This window comes from Montipora capricornis, chromosome 6 (genome assembly GCF_036669925.1).
Source record: "Montipora capricornis isolate CH-2021 chromosome 6, ASM3666992v2, whole genome shotgun sequence".
NCBI lineage: Eukaryota > Metazoa > Cnidaria > Anthozoa > Scleractinia > Acroporidae > Montipora > Montipora capricornis.
Genome location: NC_090888.1, coordinates 67,667,396 through 67,684,895, shown reverse-complemented (window position 1 = coordinate 67,684,895; position 17,500 = coordinate 67,667,396). Strand labels below are relative to the sequence as shown.

General features: G+C 39.6%; 3 protein-coding genes across 8 annotated transcripts in view; 2 read left to right on the top strand and 1 right to left on the bottom strand.

Annotated features, from left to right (window-relative positions):
* The window catches only part of LOC138052981 (splicing factor 3A subunit 3-like), a 16,453-nt gene extending 7,975 nt beyond the window's left edge, over positions 1 to 8,478 (top strand). For all 3 annotated transcript variants that reach the window (XM_068899620.1, XM_068899622.1, XM_068899621.1), the window contains exons 9-20: positions 714 to 779; positions 2,467 to 2,535; positions 2,711 to 2,778; positions 3,026 to 3,066; positions 3,294 to 3,427; positions 4,000 to 4,065; positions 4,175 to 4,273; positions 5,305 to 5,384; positions 5,527 to 5,557; positions 6,070 to 6,160; positions 7,276 to 7,331; positions 8,218 to 8,478. In XM_068899620.1, coding sequence (XP_068755721.1) covers positions 714 to 779; positions 2,467 to 2,535; positions 2,711 to 2,778; positions 3,026 to 3,066; positions 3,294 to 3,427; positions 4,000 to 4,065; positions 4,175 to 4,273; positions 5,305 to 5,384; positions 5,527 to 5,557; positions 6,070 to 6,160; positions 7,276 to 7,331; positions 8,218 to 8,295 — 879 coding nt within the window. In that variant the 3' untranslated portion in view covers positions 8,296 to 8,478. The remainder of the gene's footprint in view (positions 1 to 713; positions 780 to 2,466; positions 2,536 to 2,710; positions 2,779 to 3,025; positions 3,067 to 3,293; positions 3,428 to 3,999; positions 4,066 to 4,174; positions 4,274 to 5,304; positions 5,385 to 5,526; positions 5,558 to 6,069; positions 6,161 to 7,275; positions 7,332 to 8,217) is intronic.
* Positions 8,479 to 8,519: 41 nt separating this feature from the next.
* LOC138052983 (uncharacterized) lies at positions 8,520 to 15,267 on the bottom strand. Its single transcript, XM_068899623.1, has 10 exons — positions 15,140 to 15,267; positions 14,963 to 15,011; positions 14,736 to 14,833; positions 14,556 to 14,636; positions 14,340 to 14,454; positions 13,203 to 13,252; positions 12,806 to 12,946; positions 10,328 to 10,474; positions 9,767 to 9,940; positions 8,520 to 8,634 (listed from the first exon to the last, which is right to left on the bottom strand). Exons 1-10 carry the CDS (start codon positions 15,209 to 15,211, stop codon positions 8,557 to 8,559), a joined length of 1,005 nt encoding a protein of 334 aa, XP_068755724.1. The 5' UTR covers positions 15,212 to 15,267; the 3' UTR covers positions 8,520 to 8,556.
* A 1,921-nt stretch (positions 15,268 to 17,188) lies between these two features.
* LOC138052987 (WD repeat and coiled-coil-containing protein-like) overlaps positions 17,189 to 17,500 on the top strand; it is a 9,570-nt gene continuing 9,258 nt past the window's right edge. For all 4 annotated transcript variants that reach the window (XM_068899629.1, XM_068899631.1, XM_068899628.1 and 1 more), the window contains exon 1: positions 17,189 to 17,500. This exon is cut by the window's right edge and continues 197 nt beyond it. In XM_068899629.1, the coding sequence (XP_068755730.1) occupies positions 17,192 to 17,500 (309 nt within the window). In that variant the 5' untranslated portion in view covers positions 17,189 to 17,191.

Here is a 17,500-nt window from a genome sequence, read left to right as displayed (position 1 = left end):
CTCTTTGATTCATTATGTGAAATTGCAACATCGCATAATATCAGAAGCCCTGATTATTTATTTTTAACCTAACACTACTGTCAGTTTACATGTATGTAATGTATTCTCTATTTTTGGCTGGGTTGTCCGTTGTTTTTTCTTCCAGCAACCAAACTTTTCATTTTACCACAAACTTGTTACCCAGTAAACTTTCTGGTCGTCCCAAACCCACCAATTTCGAACACAGCCGGTGATTCCAAATCCTATACATATGACTAATGGGTTAATAAAAACAATGAAAGGAATGTCAGCATGTGTACAAGTTTACTTTCGTAATCATGCACCACGAACCATAACCAGTTCCAACATGAGGCAGTCAGACTAATGTTTTCTACTTACATTTATGGGGCGTTTAATTGACCGTATTCCAGAATAGGAATACATGGTTCCAGTAGAAGTTAGAAATCCTTCGTTTTTACGGAGATTCACATTAAAATTGTCAAACACCTGCTAAAATGCTATTTTGAAAATATCTTTGTTAGCCTTGTTGTTTCAAAACGCCGAACATACTGTTTTAAATCATCACTCCAAGTAATTCTTATTCCAGTATAGGGTCAATTGAATGCTCCCTTAGATTCATGGAATGATCAGTGAGTTTTCCTTTTTTTTGATTTGCTGTCTGCAATTCATGGTAATTTTGATAATTATTCTCTTGATCAATCTCTAAATTTCAGGAGCTTCTTAAAGTAATGTCAGAGTTTAATGAACAGTGGTCAATGGGAACATTTCCTGGATGGACAGTAATGAATTAGTTTTATTTTTTCTCTCTTTGCTTTATTAAGTAATGACAGGTATCCAGAGAGTGTTCAATAAGGCTTTTTTAAGGATTCTTAAAGTCTTGGTACAGGTAAATTTAGGTGTCTCGCTCAAATTTCTTGTTTTTACAAATCTTGAATCGGGGGGCTTTGAAGTATATTTTCCTGAAAAAACAATCCTGAAAAAATCATTTTTAAAACAGGTAAAGTTGCTTTTCTTTGTTTCCTGCCATAACCCACCTTCGAAAAATCGGATTGACGTATCATATCAATCATGCTTGAAAGGATTGGGTGTCAATTGACAGCTTTCTCGCACGATCTGCTACCTTAGCACATTGGCTCAGCATAATTGGCTTTCAAGTAGGGAGCGGAGTTTTTCAGCACACTGTGAATTGCATGCGAGATCTTTAAGCTCGATTTTCTGGGGCTTTATTTTAACACCAAAATTTACAACTTCTCGGACCTCCTGTCCCGACGGGTTCAAAGATATCACTTCAAATGTTTCAGTTCTAATAGATGATTGTACTACCCCAAATAAGGTGTGAACAATTTTTTGTTTGTCTTCGTAGACTGATTTTATTGCGCTTTTTGCCCGAATTAAGTATGAGATGATAGTTTTGACTTCAATGCGTGATATTTCCTTCAATTCGTAACATATCAAAAATTCCTCTCACAGTATTGGAGTGCATTCATTTGGGACAAAGATGCAACAAAGTGTGGTTGTTTTCTCAATAAAGCGAAGGAACAGGAGCTTATGCAGCAGACTTGGTTGTTTTGAGTTTGAGGCCTCAAAGCTAAAAGGCATTATTAAATACCAAAAAACTAAAATTCAATCTATTAGCTTTAATATGATTTAGTATATACTAAAACAGTGGATAGCATTGAACACGCGCGCTGATTGGCTATTCAAACGCTGGATATCCTTTGCTATTCACCTGCGAGCAATTCATGCTGGATTTGCTAATTAGCAATTACATTGTATTCACCGAAGTGGAGGTGGCTAGTGGTGGATATTTACTTCGCCGCTTTGCGGCTCGGTAAATACCCGCCACTAACCACCTCCACTTCGGTGAATAGTTGCTAAATATAGTTTGAACCTCTACAAAAAAAGGCGGCGCAACAATTTTTTCCCGCGGACACCTCATTTTTCTTTACCGAAGCCTTAATAAAATTAACGCAACAGTTAAACTTTGTTTGTCAGATTTTGACCATTTTCACTACATGTAGCTTATAGGATGTGAAAAATCTTTATTTTAAGTGACATTGTATGGAAGAAATTTTCAAATAGCCCTACATACAATGTAGAAGGATGTTGAGTGTACCACAAAATGTCTTTGTTTGTATAGGTAATATGAAAACGTTGAGTTTCAGTTCTTTTTCTCTGAAAATCTTGATCATCTAAATTTCAAAGATGATACAGTAATAATATTTATATTGATACAACCCTGTTTCGGTGTTTTTGCATAAATCTGGGAGATCTTCTAAAGATCTTCTAATGACTGAGTATAAAGAAATTACATTTCAAAAAAACGAAAATTGTAACTAAGCATGACACCCTAGCAAAGCTTTGTCGCTTAAAGTCAGGAAAATCTGGATAGACAATCATGTCCTGGAATTGCTCCTATTGACTTCGATAATACTGATGATATTTTCTCTTTCTTGTTTGTTACAGAAAGATGCCAGTAGTGCTTTAGCACATTCTGGTGCCCATCTTGACCTCTCTGCCTTTTCCTCTCCTGAGGTATGAATTACAAAATTGCTAGTTTTGTTGGAAAAAAAAGCAAATGGCAAATATAACTCATTTAAAGATGAACCTGTGAGAGAGAATCACACACAAATTAAAAGTATTCTTATTCTCTGTAGTACTGTATGTTTGGTTTTTAAATAATATTTTTTGTCATCTTTACCTTCAAAAGGAATTGGCGTCATTGGGTCTTGATCGCCTCAAGCAAGCTCTTCAAGCTCTTGGGATGAAATGTGGAGGGTATGTACGGAAATTTGACATACACTTGCATACACATGTAGGTAGCCATGTTTACTGGCAGGTTATGTACAATGTATAGTAAAATTTAAGTATGAGTGTAGCTTTAGTTACATTGTATGTCATTCTGCTAGGGTGGGCCCGATTGTGTGTTGTTGTTGTTTTGCAGTTTCCAAGTCTTTCCTTGCTCTATCCACTTTCGTCGTAGTACGCATGTCACTGATTTTCTTTCACTACTTTTTTCTTGCAGAACACTTGAAGATAGAGCGCAAAGACTTTTCAGTACTAAAGGTACATGTACGATATGGGAACTGGTAGCACAAACCCATGAGAGTTAGTCTCGTATCCCATTAGCTCATAAGTTAAATGGACGGGAGGGTAAATGCTAGTACTAGCTGTAGTACGGGCATCTGTTTACTCGGAGGTAACCCTTTAATCCCAAGCTATTCTACAATACGAGGGTAAATAAAGATAATAATTTTTTTTTGCTTGATTTTTCTTGTTTTTTTTTCTATAAGGAGTGCCATTAGATCAACTCGATACATCTTTATTTGCCAAAGCAAGAACTGGAAAGGGACGAGACAACTCACAGAAGCAACGCGAGATAGCTGCGCTTGAAGCTCAGGTTTATCATTTGACGGAACTGCTTGGGGTATGTTAGTCACTTTTCATTCAGTCATGCGAAGCAGACCTCAAAGTGTTACTCTAGTAGTATGGGCATCTGCTTACTCGAAATTTATGGACAATGCCGGGTTGACACAACTTGTTATATCACACAATCTCCACAACCCTCTTTTTCCCCTGAATAGCAGTCTTATGGCAAAAGTTTTTACTTAGCTGATATTTTAAAATGTTTTCATTTTTATTGCATCATCCGATTACAAATTTGGATGCTAAACTTGTGGAACCTGAGCCATCAAACCATTCAGTGTGTACCGCTGACCGGTTAGCTCAGTTGGATGAGCATCGAACCCCCGAGGGGGATGGTGTGAGTTAAACTCTGACTGGACCAACAAGTACTCAAGGTCTTTAAGTGTCGCCTTTGTATTATCCGCGAATTGTTATACTTTCTATTCTACTCGGAAAACCCTTGTTCGTAAACTCTGTGTGACCTTAAAGAGCCCGCACACTATTCGGAAAGTGCAGGGTACGGAGTTCCCGGTCTTTTGTGGTCTGGTCTGAATTCTGAGGGCCACAAGTTTTATTTTATTTTATTAATTTCAGGAGCAAAGGCAGGCAACACGCGAAAACGTTGAAAGGAAACAGGCGCGGACCTCAGACGAATTGGAGGTAAGCTTGACGGCTGTGTCTTGCATAATTTACGTATTATGAAACTTGTTTCCCCCTTTTGGTGCCTATCTGGAAGCGTCTTTCTTAATTTCCTTTAATTTTTTCGTAGGAAGAGGAAGAGCATGAAGAAGGACACGAATCTGATTCGGATGATGAAGAAACTGTACTTTATAACCCTAAAAACCTGCCGCTTGGGTGGGACGGGAAGGTAAAGAGAACGTTTTTGTTATTACCCTTGACTGTCGAAGCAGTTTGTTTTCGTAGCAAACATGAAACTATGAATACTTTTAGTTTGTGCTTTTGATTGCTATGAGAAAAATAAATCAAAATAAAACTATGAATACTTTTAGTTTGTGCTTTTAATTGCTATGAGTTCCTTGAATTCTTAAGGCCCTCGCAAACGAGGAAACATTCTTGTGGAAACATTGTTTCCCGAAATATTTTCGCGGCGCGTAAACGAGGAAAAATTTGCGGAGGAAGCAAAATGTTTCTAAACAAATTCAGAAACCTGAACCCGAACCTCGACCTGAAGCAAACTGGCGAGAATTTTCAAGACTGCGCGTAGTGTTTTATCTTAAGAATTCACACTTCCTGGTGTTATTTGTTAATCTATGGACCTTTCAATGAAAAGTAACCCTTTAGGGGCTCATAAGTGGCGCGAGTTTTTAAAGTAAAAAATATCTTTTGCTTATTTTAAAGACCTTTCAAGCTTATTCGGAGATGTAATGCATTATGGGCAGCGCATGCATTTCAAGTCTGACCATCTGCCTTTACTTATCTGTTCAAAATCCCAGATATTTGGTTCATTGCAGAGAGGGATTGGAAACGAGAGTGTGCCTGACAACATCTTTATGGGTGTCACTTTGTGCCTTATCGGAGGTACATTACTGGTCCCAAGTTTGAATATCATTAGGCCAATATTTTCGGAGATGTTCTCAATTTTGGGCTTTATTACAGTCATTTTTAGTCTGTGACGTCATCAAATTTTGAACAAAAAATTGAATATCTCTGGAACGAGAGAAGGTATTCCAATTCTTCATCATTTTGAAAGATCTTTAGAATAAGCAAAAGACATAGGCACTCTAAGCCCGTCACAAAGGCGTAAAATCGTACTGATCACGCGCGCATAAACGCCATCTGTTGGGACTGAAATGCAACACTCGTTGTTGCTGTTTTTTGACTGGCACCGAACTCTTAAAGAGAATATGCGGTGCAGTGATCGTGTTCTTATTTCCACAGCCGATCCCGTACTGGTTGTACAAGTTGCATGGACTCAACATAAGCTACAACTGTGAAATATGCGGAAACTTTACTTACAGGTAAAGAATACGGTGTCAGACTCTCCTAAACCGACTTTGCTCATCGGCTGGTTATGTGGGGTGAAATTAGATGTAAATCTTTGCAGAGTACCTAACCTTCTATCGCCTCTTGCTCACTTTTGGATTTTTTTATTTCCTTTAGGGGCCCGAAGGCGTTCCAGAGGCATTTCGCGGTAAGGTCGTTTTTTGCAGCCTTCAGTAATCGCCTTGGATTTACTCTTGTTCCATGTTGTACTGAGTCTTCGGAATAACATTTCTAGTATTTTTTACCTGCTGACTGAGTGGATAGGCCGGAGTGGAAAATATTTGGCTCCAGATCACGGCGGACGGACCGAGCGCTGCTAGGTCCGTACGCCATGACCGAGACTTGGCTCAGTCAATAAGTGTTTTATCGGACATGTATGGTCTCTTTTGCCTCTCCGTGAGCACTTGGGATCGATGATGTAGTTCTCATAAAAAAAACTATGAATTTTAACCGAAGATTATCTATTATCTTGTTCCTGTTTCCCTTAGGGTGTACAATAAAATTGGATAGTTGGACTCGAATCCTCGAAAATCAATTAACGTATTCCTTGTAGGGGCGTACAGCTCCATACTAGGAGTTTCTCAATGATTTTACGATGATAGTGCGCGCGGGGCCTTATGGGTGATACTTGTGATAATGATGTCCTTTGTTTGTTCTTAGGAATGGCGTCATGCTCATGGTATGAGGTGCCTAGGAATACCAAACACAGCTCATTTTGCCAACGTTACGTTGATAGAGGATGCTGTGGCATGTACGTTTTACATCTTTTGGTTGTACATACATTTTGTTGCTTCAGATGAATAGGATTTTGCTGCAGTTATGTTCAAAAGTTAAATTGCACCTAGTGCTGCTAACCTTAATGCTAACCAAATGATGCACAGAATAAGACAAAGTCATATTTTGGAACATCGGAGAGAGTAATAAGTCTTGAAATGATCTTTCCGGTAAGATAGCTGTAGGTTGGGTAGACCACTTCATCGGTAACGCAGCAGACTGTGAGCATTATCTCCTTTGCTCTAAATCGTTGAAAAGAACTCGTACGTTGAACTGTCAAAACGGTGAACATTCAGTGATGAAGCTGCGGGTCGCGCGCTCGCGGTATTTGAGTTTTGTTTGGTAGCGTCGTCAGGGACGACAAACAAGACTCGTTACTAAACCAGGAATATGTGGGCTCGTGAGAACTCAGTGTTCAGCCTTGGTATTTTATTATGACCGTTGACAACCGAGGAACTGATAATGGCTCAATTCGCGTCGAATCTGACAAAAAACCTCACAGGAAGGAAGCGACCCACAATGGCAATAAGCTTAGGCTGTTTAATTGAGAATTTTTTCGTAAAATTATCTCAGATCTCAGGTCTTGTCTTCCATTACAAATCCTTATATTCCCTCACACTGAGCGTGGGGTGCCTGTGGTTCAACGCACGCGTTCGTTTCAACAATTTACAGAAAAAGAGATAATGTTCGGAGTCCAGTAACGCAAGGTCATGGGTTCAAATCCCGTTCCAGCTTGAATTTTTTATTCCCTGATGCTCAAGTAACGCTCATAACTGCGTTGATCATTCCACACGAGTGATGTTGAAGTTGGGCAGAAGAGCAAAGGGACACTTTGTGACGCTTATTGAAATCAGCGTGCAACTAATTCAGGGGCATTCCTGGACATATCTGATCATTCCAAGACCCAAAAGATGCCTTTTGTTGCTATGACCAATCTTTTCACCAAAGCAAACATATTTTCACGTTTTCTCCTCGAAAGTTCGGTTTGTATTCTCCCTCGAACTCGAGGCAAAAGAGGCCCTTGTTTTTTAAGCATTTTTATGGTATTTTGTTCTCTTTGCCTTTGTTTCACGTCCGCTATCCGTTTTACAGTATGGCACAAATTGAAGGCCGTGAAAGCTAAAGAGCGATGGCTTCCTGAGCAAGAGGTGAGTGTACTTTTTGCTGCTTTTTTTGTCTTTCATTTTTTTTGACAACCTGACTACCAGATTATCTGACCTGTCTGATTGCGCAACTCGGTTGTGCTAATATGTTGGCTTCTCGATTTTTTGAAAAATAAACTATCCGGAGAAAGTAGATCTTAGTAAATACTCTTGGTATCCAAAAAGAAAATTGGGGGTAACGATGCATATTTGAGAGATACTTAAGCTTCAATTTGAGAAAGAGCGCCATACATTGCTTTGTATTTTAAAGCTTTGTACAAATATTATTCATGAATTATCTTTGAAAAATGCGTGGTTACCCCCAATTTTCTTTTTGGATTTCAATGACAGTTGTTAAGATCTACATTTCCTGCATAATCACACACCGGGGCAAAAATATCTTTAATTAGTAGGCACCGTCCTTAATGTTGGTTGTATAGGTGTTTAAAGTTGAAATCAGCAGTAGTCTTAGCTTGCAATCTTTATGGCATCCATGGTGTTGAAGTAAGAATTCCCATACGAAGAGGGGTTTCTCTCTTCTGACTGAAGCATTCACCTGTGGAGCGGGTGGTGGGTGGAAAACTCTGGTGTCTGGATGGGGAATGAGGGAAGGTCATTGTCAAGAGTTAGGATTATAGTCTGTAAAATTTGAAAGAGAAATTCACAAAGCAAACTCTCAACCTCAAGATGGAATTAACAAATAAAACAAAGTCCGTGTGAAAAATGAGAGCTTTAATTTCACAAACAGTCAGAAAATACAAGAAACTAAATTAAGTAGTAGGGTTTAACGAAAAGTAATACTGTTACCATGTCAAGTGTGGATAAATATTTGTGACTTTACTGTGAAGCACAAAAAAAGTTTAGTCTGTTAAATTTAACATTCTATTTTTAGGAAGAGTACGAAGATTCTCTTGGAAATGTGGTTACTAAGAAAACTTTCGAGGATCTAAGTCGCCAGGGGTTGTTGTGAGGATAATGTCACGCATCATGCAAGGATTTTTCAAAAGATACCGTCACACGTCACGCCAAAATCAGTCATTCTTTAAATACAAATGCCATGTATGGAACCGGACTTCTTTTTATTATAATGTAACAAATCTGTTTTTCATGTTTTTAGTTCTAAAGTGTAATCAATAAACGTCTTTATGCAGTATTGATGCAGTATTGTTGTGTGGACGTTGGTGTTGCCTTGTATTTGTTTTTGCCCCTGCTGCTTTCCAAAGAACACTCTTTAAACATTGGTAATGAAGCAGCTCCATATAATTATTAACCAACCAATGAGAAGCGTGAATCCGATTATTACTAAGCCCTGATTACTAAGTCAAGGGAAATAAGTGCGGTGCTACTGTCGTTACAGGTCACGAAATCTATCTTTCTACCGATAAAGATCGATGAATTTCACGTTAAGAAGAGGCATCATACAACAGAGTAATGAATGCAAAATCAAAGAAAAGTGCAAGGCAAGCTGCATAATCTCTACTTCGCTGGAGTACGCTGGGTCTTTTAAGTCAGACGTTAAAGAAATACTAATAAATACTGAAGTAAACTAGAATTGTGAACTACTGAATTAAAAACTAGATCATTGGATAATGCAATTCCACACTTTTGATTGGCTTAGCCATCGTGGTTACAAATATCAGTAACTGTAAGGAAGGGAAAGGAAAGGAACTTTATTTAAGTGTCTAATCTTCTAGCGCCGAAGAGCAGTAATCGGGGACACTGTAAATTGAAATAAACAAGTTCACACATATTAAATCAAATGTTGGTTTTTGAGGAGAGGGGAAAACCGGTGTACCCGGAGAAAAACCTCTCGGTGCAGAGTAGAGAACCAACAAACTCAACCCACACATGACAACTGTACGCATCAGTTTTTTTGTTTTTACAAAATATGGTAGGCAAGATTTATCCATAATTTATCCATAATGTTCGCGCCTCGTTGGCTATCTATCATCTCATATCCAACGCGCGCTCGTGGAACAGTTGTTTAATACACCATTGCATTCTAAAAAATATTGAATGAAATTCGTATTGGAAGCTTACAATATGGGCTTTAAAACTTTAAAAGTCTGCTGTGTTTTAAAACGGCCTCTCCTCCTCTTGGGGTGCAGAGATGGCGCAGTGGTGAGAACACTCGCCTCCCACCAATGTGGCCCGGGTTCTATTCCCAGACACGGCGTCCTATGTGAGTTGTTTGGTCCTCTACTCTGCACCGAGAGGTTTTTCTCCTTATTCCGGTTTTCCCCTCTCCTCAAAAACCAAAATTTGCAGTGTCCCCAGTTAGTTCTCCAGCGCTAGAAGATTAGACACTTAAAATAAAGTTCCTTTCCTTTCCTTTTCCAGTTAAGCGTCTTTCTACCTCTATATCTGACGTTGGTACATCTCGAATCGATCTCTTGCCGGTTCACCCTATATTGCTGAAACCAACTTTTTGAAAAGGATACGGTGAGCAAAACAGCCCTCTGGTTTGCATACTCTGAACCCTTGATCTTCTCATTGCACCAATTGTATATAAATCGCAGCTCTTTCTTAGGCACGTTATTTGTCTTCGTCTTCCATCCCTCGTCACAAATACACACTGAACCAACGCGGCGGCCATGGTGACAGTTGAGTGGCACCTGTCGTTCACACAAACATATTTTACCAATATAACTGTATTAAATGGAAAAAAATGGAACAAATCTTTCAACGGAAATTAGCAAAGGGGACTATTTCACCAGCCGGGTTGTTTGAGTGGTGTAAAAGCTTGCGTTTTATACTAATGTTCTAAGGAGTGTTTTCGTAGAGCTGAGACTAAAATTTTTGAATTATTTTCCACAGCGAAATACAGCAACCCTTGATGCAAAATAATTTTACGCAACTTTTTATTTCCGATTCGAGTTAGGGTTATGTATGACAGACGAATAGAGAGATTCTGATGGGCTATGGTATCGCGAAGAAATTTCATTACGTGTCCGCTCTACCCCATGGAATTGCTGAATTCGGCCAGTTTGTTAGTTACTCACCGGGTTAATTTCTTTTATGTCCTCCAAAGTGTACTTCATCTTTGCTAGTTTGCTTTTCTCCATATTATCATGAATCTGTTTTTTCTGTTCCTTGGTCAATTCAGCGGTAATTAAACTTTTGCAGTCATTGTAGTCTTTGTCAAAAGCCTGTCGACATCAATTTAACTTTCATTAGGAGTCCATTGGCGATATAAATTGTTGCTTGACCGCCATGTGGAAGCGTGCGCCGCATTCGCTCGGACAGCTATAGGGGGAGAAGTTTACATACGAACTAGCAATGATCACACCTGTAGCGCGAGTCAAACGTACGTTAACGTACCAAGATCCCTTGATCTCGACTCCCAGCGGACCTAACCTCATCATTCAGGATCCAGCGCGCAGTTGTGTTGACGACAATGACTTGTCACCCCTTGAGGCGATTATTGTTTTTGGAAGTTTTAATCCTTTCAACGTGGCATTGAGTCAACCGAAAGCAAAAACATTAAACAAGGAAAGTGAGAAACACTTTGTTTTAAAATAACCTTCCTGACCTCAATATAAATCTTTTAAAAAAATGGAAAATCTTTGATTGTAATATAGGGATAGTTGCTATATTTTCTGTCATTCCATCCGCCGTAACTTATGCGCATGCGCTTGTTGTAGATTTATCATGCACTATAACGCGTACGTACCTGATAAAATGCACGATGGCTTAACCAAACATGTATCTAAATTATAGTTGAATGGTTCAGAGCTGTGAGCTGTCAGAAAGGGATCTGTCACTTCCTTATAAAATAATGAGTATGTAAACACGGCTGTGACATCACACGAATTTTGATGGGTTATGTGTTGTCAGACGTGCGTTTTGATTGGCTGGTAGGAAATATGAGTGTGTATCAAGAAGTAAAAAAAAAACAGTATTTCCCTTCATTTGTCGAATTATTTTTGAGAAATATTTTGTAAAAGCAATAGAGGACTTTTTTTCCGTGTTTACAGGATAGCCTCATCTAAACACTCGGGGAGTTGGGAGAATTCACGACAGTTATGCAAACCCTCGACGCATAACTGTCTCGAATTCTCCCAATTCCCCTTCGTGTTTCGATGAGGCTATGTAAACACGGAAAAAGTCCTCTATTGCTTAAGTCACTCTCCCACCGACGCAGCACCAAAGTTTCTTTAGAAACTAGAAAATTTGTTTGTCGTGGGTAGGAAGTCCTGTCGGGGGTTATCTGATAGATAGTACAGGGCCAAACTCGGGCTCGTATAAACGAGCTATGGGCCGAAATCTCGTCGTACATCGTCATGGTACAACGCTCAGACAAAGAGTCCTGAGGTAGCCGACACTGTACATTGGAAATGGTAAAGGAATTTATTTACCCATGGAACACCTTGAGAGCGCTCAGGAGCTCGTTCAACATGTGTCCGTGCATTCCGGATCGAATTGGGATTTTAGCAGTGTTCGTTTTTGAGGAGAGAGGAAAACTGAAGTACCCGGAGAAAAACCTCTCCGAGCAAGGAGAGAACCAACAACAAACTCAACCCACATATGACGCCGGGACCGGGAATCAAACCCGGGCCACATTGTGGGGAGGCGAGTGCTCTCACGACTGCGCCACCCCTACTCCCCTTTAATTACTAAAAAACTCTCTATCCCAGTTTATTTAAGTGAAAAAAAGCCATTAACATTGTTATATAGCTGAATTTCTCCCCCAACAGCTCGCGCTCTTATTGGTTACTTCGAGGTCACATGACAAACTGTTTCCCGCCAAAAGTATCTGAGCGGGTAACAGTGCACTGTTACCCGCGAATGTTGACCGACGACCGCCGTTGTAGCCATTGCACGTGTTTCTTTGCGTGGTAAATGACAAATCACTTAATGACTGGTCCCTCCGGACACAGTTAATTTTGTTTCGCGAATTTCAATGTTTCCCTCGGCTGCGCCTCGGGGAAACATTGAGATTCTCGGGAAACAAAAGTAACTGTTTCCCTCGGGACTAGTCATTAAGTGTTTATTATTGTCACCATCGAGAATATTATCAACCTACCTCAAAATAAAAGGTACTATACCAGTCTCAAGTTGAATAACTTCGTTTTAAGCACGGAAAGAATGAAAATTATTGAAATTATCAGTTTTGTCCTATTTCAAACAAGGACTATGCTTATGTAAGCTTCAAAAATAATAAATCGCTCGTACCAGATGAGTTTAGGGATTCGACTGAAACACTCGAATCACCCCTGAATCAGCTACAGTTATAGTGGCTACAATAACAGGCTACGCATATTGTCTTCGACCTGATTTCGCAATGGGAGTTTCTCAAGACTGCAAGAACTGGTGATTCGAATGGCTAGTTTGTTTATCTTGTGAAGGCGAAGGGAGCTGAAAGAGAATCAGCTCAAAAGAGATTTGGGTACGAGATCAGTTTAAATTAATCATATTGCGGACGTCACCAAACAGTTTCTCTGTTGGGGAGCATTGCTGACGCATTCAGGACTACATACAATTTCTGGCAACTCTCCTTTCTTTCCTTTTGTATAGCACTCATGTACAACTTCACATTTCCCAGTTGCATTCCTGAAAAAGTTCCTCCAGCCGTTGTACTTATCAACGCAGTCGACGGGCTCACAGTCCTTTCTTGGATCCTGAAATGAAATTAACTCTTTAATTTTGACCACCGCTTTACCAGTGACCATTATGCCCTTTGTTTTAAATTGAGCACTATCGGGAGGTAGACCGCTTCATTTTTAAGCTCAATTTGGTTTAGCTGCCCGCGTTACATTATAATCCATTTTAACCTTCATTAGGTCTTCATGAGATATCTTTCTTAGAATGGGAATGCAGAAAAAAAACTATTTAAAGATTGATGATGCCCTTCACTCTTACACGATCAATACTCACTCTATCAACTCCTCTGCATTTCCTATAACTGTCTCCGCCGAAGCCAACAACTGGAATATCATAATAATAACAATATTATGTCAAATTGAAGCTTCAACATCCCCCCCCCCCCCCCGGGCAACCCCCGGGTGTTTGAATTTTTGAAAACATTTTTTTCAAATTCCCCCTCCCCGGACCAAAAAGCGGTTCAAATGCCTCATCAAAACATTATCTTATATCGTTGCCATGGTAACAGTATTTTGGAGGAAAATGAGATGTGAGAAATCTATGATGGGTCCTTGATATGATTACTCTAACTATATCTAAGAACAGAATATGTTTATTTGTGTGAAAAAAGGAGAAACTATTTCGAGCCTTCTTATAAGAACCCACACACTATTTGCAAGAAGTAGGGAAGGGAGGCCCAGTGTAAACTCTCATTGTACCTGAAGAAGGCTGGTTTGGCCAGCCGAAATATAGTACATCACTAAAATCAAATCTACGTTGTATCGGCTCTAGCTCAAAATATTTAGTTTCTCAACTTGTAATTACGCCGATCAGATCAAGCCACTGATCCAACGTACACCGATAGGAAGATTGTCCACAGTTGCTTGCTTCAAAACTCCAGTGTTGTGGTCTCAGTGTTGGTAGTATAGATATCTAGTTGATCTATTAGTATATTGCATTCTGGTTTATGTTACGAGTATCCATTAACGGCTTTCTTCACACTGAAGAAGGGTTCTACACCCGAAACGTCTGTGATTTTTAAAAAACTACTGACACTTTTTGATATTTATTTTATATCACTCTACTTGTTTAAAGCTCACTTTGTATCTTGAGAATGACACCATGTACAAAACAGCCTCTTACAAGATAATATAACAAATCTATACTTTAGCCGCATAGCTAGGCGACAGCAACATTTTAAAGATAATACCTATTGATCTAAAACAACTTTTAAAATTATACTTTTCCGCCTAAATGTAAGGCCATGGTTTAGTAGAGTACTGACCCCAAATGTTCGAAGGGTGGATAGCACTATCCACTGGATAACTCAATTGGTTTTGCCATAATAGTTTATCCGCTGGATAGTGATTTATCCAGTGGATATTGTTATCTACACTTTAAACAACTGAGACCTGTTATTTAATGTTTTACCGTCCAGCCACGATGATTTCTTTGGTTCGGTGGTGTTAAAAGATACTTTGTGGCGAAGTTTCCTCTCTTCAGCAACAAATACGAAGTCACAGCTTCCGACTCTATCCATTGGATACTGCAATGGTAATATTAGTAAAATAAGTAAACGCTGTCAAAGCTCATATAAATCGGCAAAAACTCGACGACAGTAAAGTCGGTTGTTTGCTAAAAGGTTACCTTGTTTGGGAAAACGTAACTCATATTCGCTGTCGTTGCTGGAGAAAGTTTTATTTCGTTTCCTCCAACCAGTTCCATAGACTGAAGAGAAAAAAACACAAAAACCTCTCAACTTGCTGTTTTCAAACAACCGCAAACCCAACTCAAGACACTCAAGCAACGTTAATTTAAAATGCCAACCTTGCAATCCACGTCATTTTTGTCAACTCTCCAACAACATCGAGGCTTCTTAGGTGTTATTCTGAGCGTTTTCTTGGCATCGTTTGCCAGTATTATGTCTGCAGGGAGCAAAAGAGAAACACACGTTATGAACGAAGATACCGTTGAAATTATTTCAAAAATGAAGACGGTATTGACACAATCTTCGTATGAAAGATGCTCTCTTTACCTCATAAGCGCATACTTACAGAATTGGATGCCATAACTTTTTGCATTAACTGGTAAGACTCCTGAACGCTGGCGAAAAAAAGTTAAAGGTAACCTTTACTTTTAATAATTGAGATGCATTAATAGTGCTTGCTTGGTTTCGCGTTTAGATTAGGAAACGTACAGGTTTGCGAATCGCAATGGGCTTTTAAACCTACCTCCACGTGAATTTTCCCCTCAACTTCAGCTATATAGCACCACAAAAGAAGACTAAAAAGAGTTATTTGCATTGTATCGGATTTACAAATTCTCTCACGTATTGGTAAGCTATCCTGCGATGCAGGAATTCAACATTATTTCAGTCGATCCTCATTCATACGTTAGTTCTTTACCAGGTCCCTGAGGGGTCGCTGAATGGCATTAAAGCCTGGTAAAGAGCAGTTGAGTAACCAAGTTTATCAGGCCCCACTTTTTCAAAAGGTGAATAACTACATCCACAGGATAAATAAATATCCATTGGATAGCGCAATTGGTTTCGCTAAGACTTATCCCGCGGATGTCCCCCATACATCGTTTGAACAACTGCCCTGGGGCCAGGGATGGTTGTGAGTCAGGAGCCCTTCTCTCGAAAGTCCAGAAAAGCCATTTACTAAACTGCAATCCGCTTGTTTTGATAAGCTGGTTTCACGATAACAAAATTAAAAACAAAATCACTGTGGATTTTTACTACCTAAATCCTCTTCGTTCTCAAGATATAGAGGAATGTGTGATATCGTATTTACTCGATTAAAACGCCGCAGATGGAAGGAACAATACCAATAAACATCGTTCTCGAATAAACACCGCACCCAATCAGAAGAATGTAAATAGGCCATTTCCAAAGTGCGAAGTTTTTGTGATGGTAATAAGTTCTACTTTACATATGAATGAAAACTAATTGTCATAACAAAAACTTTGCACTTAGACTCGCTTTGAAGAGGAGGCAGACATGAACTCGGAAATGGTCCATTGACCACCGTACATGGATTCTAAAAGCTGACGTTTCGAGCTTTGACCCTTCGTCCGGAGCGAATCGAGGAATTATGGGTTGTGTGTAGTTTTTATAGTGGAGTAAGGGCTACGCTATTGGTCGTAACATGGCAACGTGAAAAATAGGAATACATTAGTTAAATGAAAAGTGTTCGTTAATACCGTTGTGATTAAGGGTGCCGATTTGGAAGATGAATTTTTGTTCCAGACTCTTGCGGCTTTCCGTCGTACCTTGATGTAGGGAAAGGCCGCAGGTAGCCATGTGTAGTTTGGAGTGGTTAGGGAGATTAAAATGACGAGCGACTGGCCTAGATGCATCCTTGTCATTGTAGGTGTTCGCGAAATCGGTCGCCTAGTCGTCTACCTGTCTCGCTAATGTATAATTTATTGCATAACGTACAGGTTATGCAATAAATGACATTTGCAGAGGTACATATGAAACGATCGGTGATCTTAACAGATCGCTTAGGTCCCGATATTCTGTTAGTGTTAAGAGTGAAAGGACAAGTTTTGCATCGTGAGCGCGCGCATTTAAAGGTACCGAGTTGCTCATTAGTTTTGAGTGCGCTTCTAACTAAAAAGTTGCCTACGTTTTTTTCCCGTTTCTATTACTTCCCCACCGACACAGCACCACAGTTTCTTTACAAACTACCCCATTCAATCAGAAAAATGCTGCGTTTATTTGAGGATTGTGAGAAAAAAACAAGTACTCGTTTAATTCTCTGAACGTTGATCACAAGCCAGACTAGTGCTCCAGCACTGGAAGATTAGACACTTAGGGAACTGGTCAAAACTACTATTCTTGAACAGGACCCACCTTTGGGGTGGTTCTCAAAGACACCTATCTTCGAACTTATCTCATGAACATTACCGACAAAATTTTATTGGCTTTTAAATTTGAGTTGACAAAGGAATATTCAGCTTGCAAGAGTCAGCCTTTCTAGACAAACAAGAAAAGTGAGGTTTGAATCTCACTGTAATTTTTTACTGCTGGATAGAGGGGTGGCTATGCAATATAGACACCATCTTTTGACGTTAAGCAAGGAGGGTGCAGGAAGACACCACCATCTATTTTGTGGTTTGGTGGGTCCTGTTCGAGTGTACTAGTTTTGACCACTTCCCTAATACAAAGTCCCTTTCGTACCCAGATCTCCCTCTTTCTTACTCTGAAAAAATGTCAGTGGGAGATCTGGGTGCCTGTTTTGCATGGGGTACAATGCATCCCGGGATCAAATAACAACATGGCAGCAAAAATTGATCTTGGGGACTGCAAGCTGCTGAGATCTAACGCAAATTATTTGCATCAAAACCTTCAAAGACGCGCTGAAAATGTCGGAAACGTACCTTATTGCGAGCTAGCTTGGACAGATGGAGAAAAAGTATGGTTGTCACCCGTACGTTTTAACCGGAATCGCGGTGATGGTTTTAGTATCACTGCAAGGGAAGCCTGTTTGATTGGTGAATTTGATAGTTTTGTTATGGGGTTGTCATGCAGCACGTTTGCCAATGGATCCAATGCATATTACATATGTGTAGTCATGAAAGAAAAG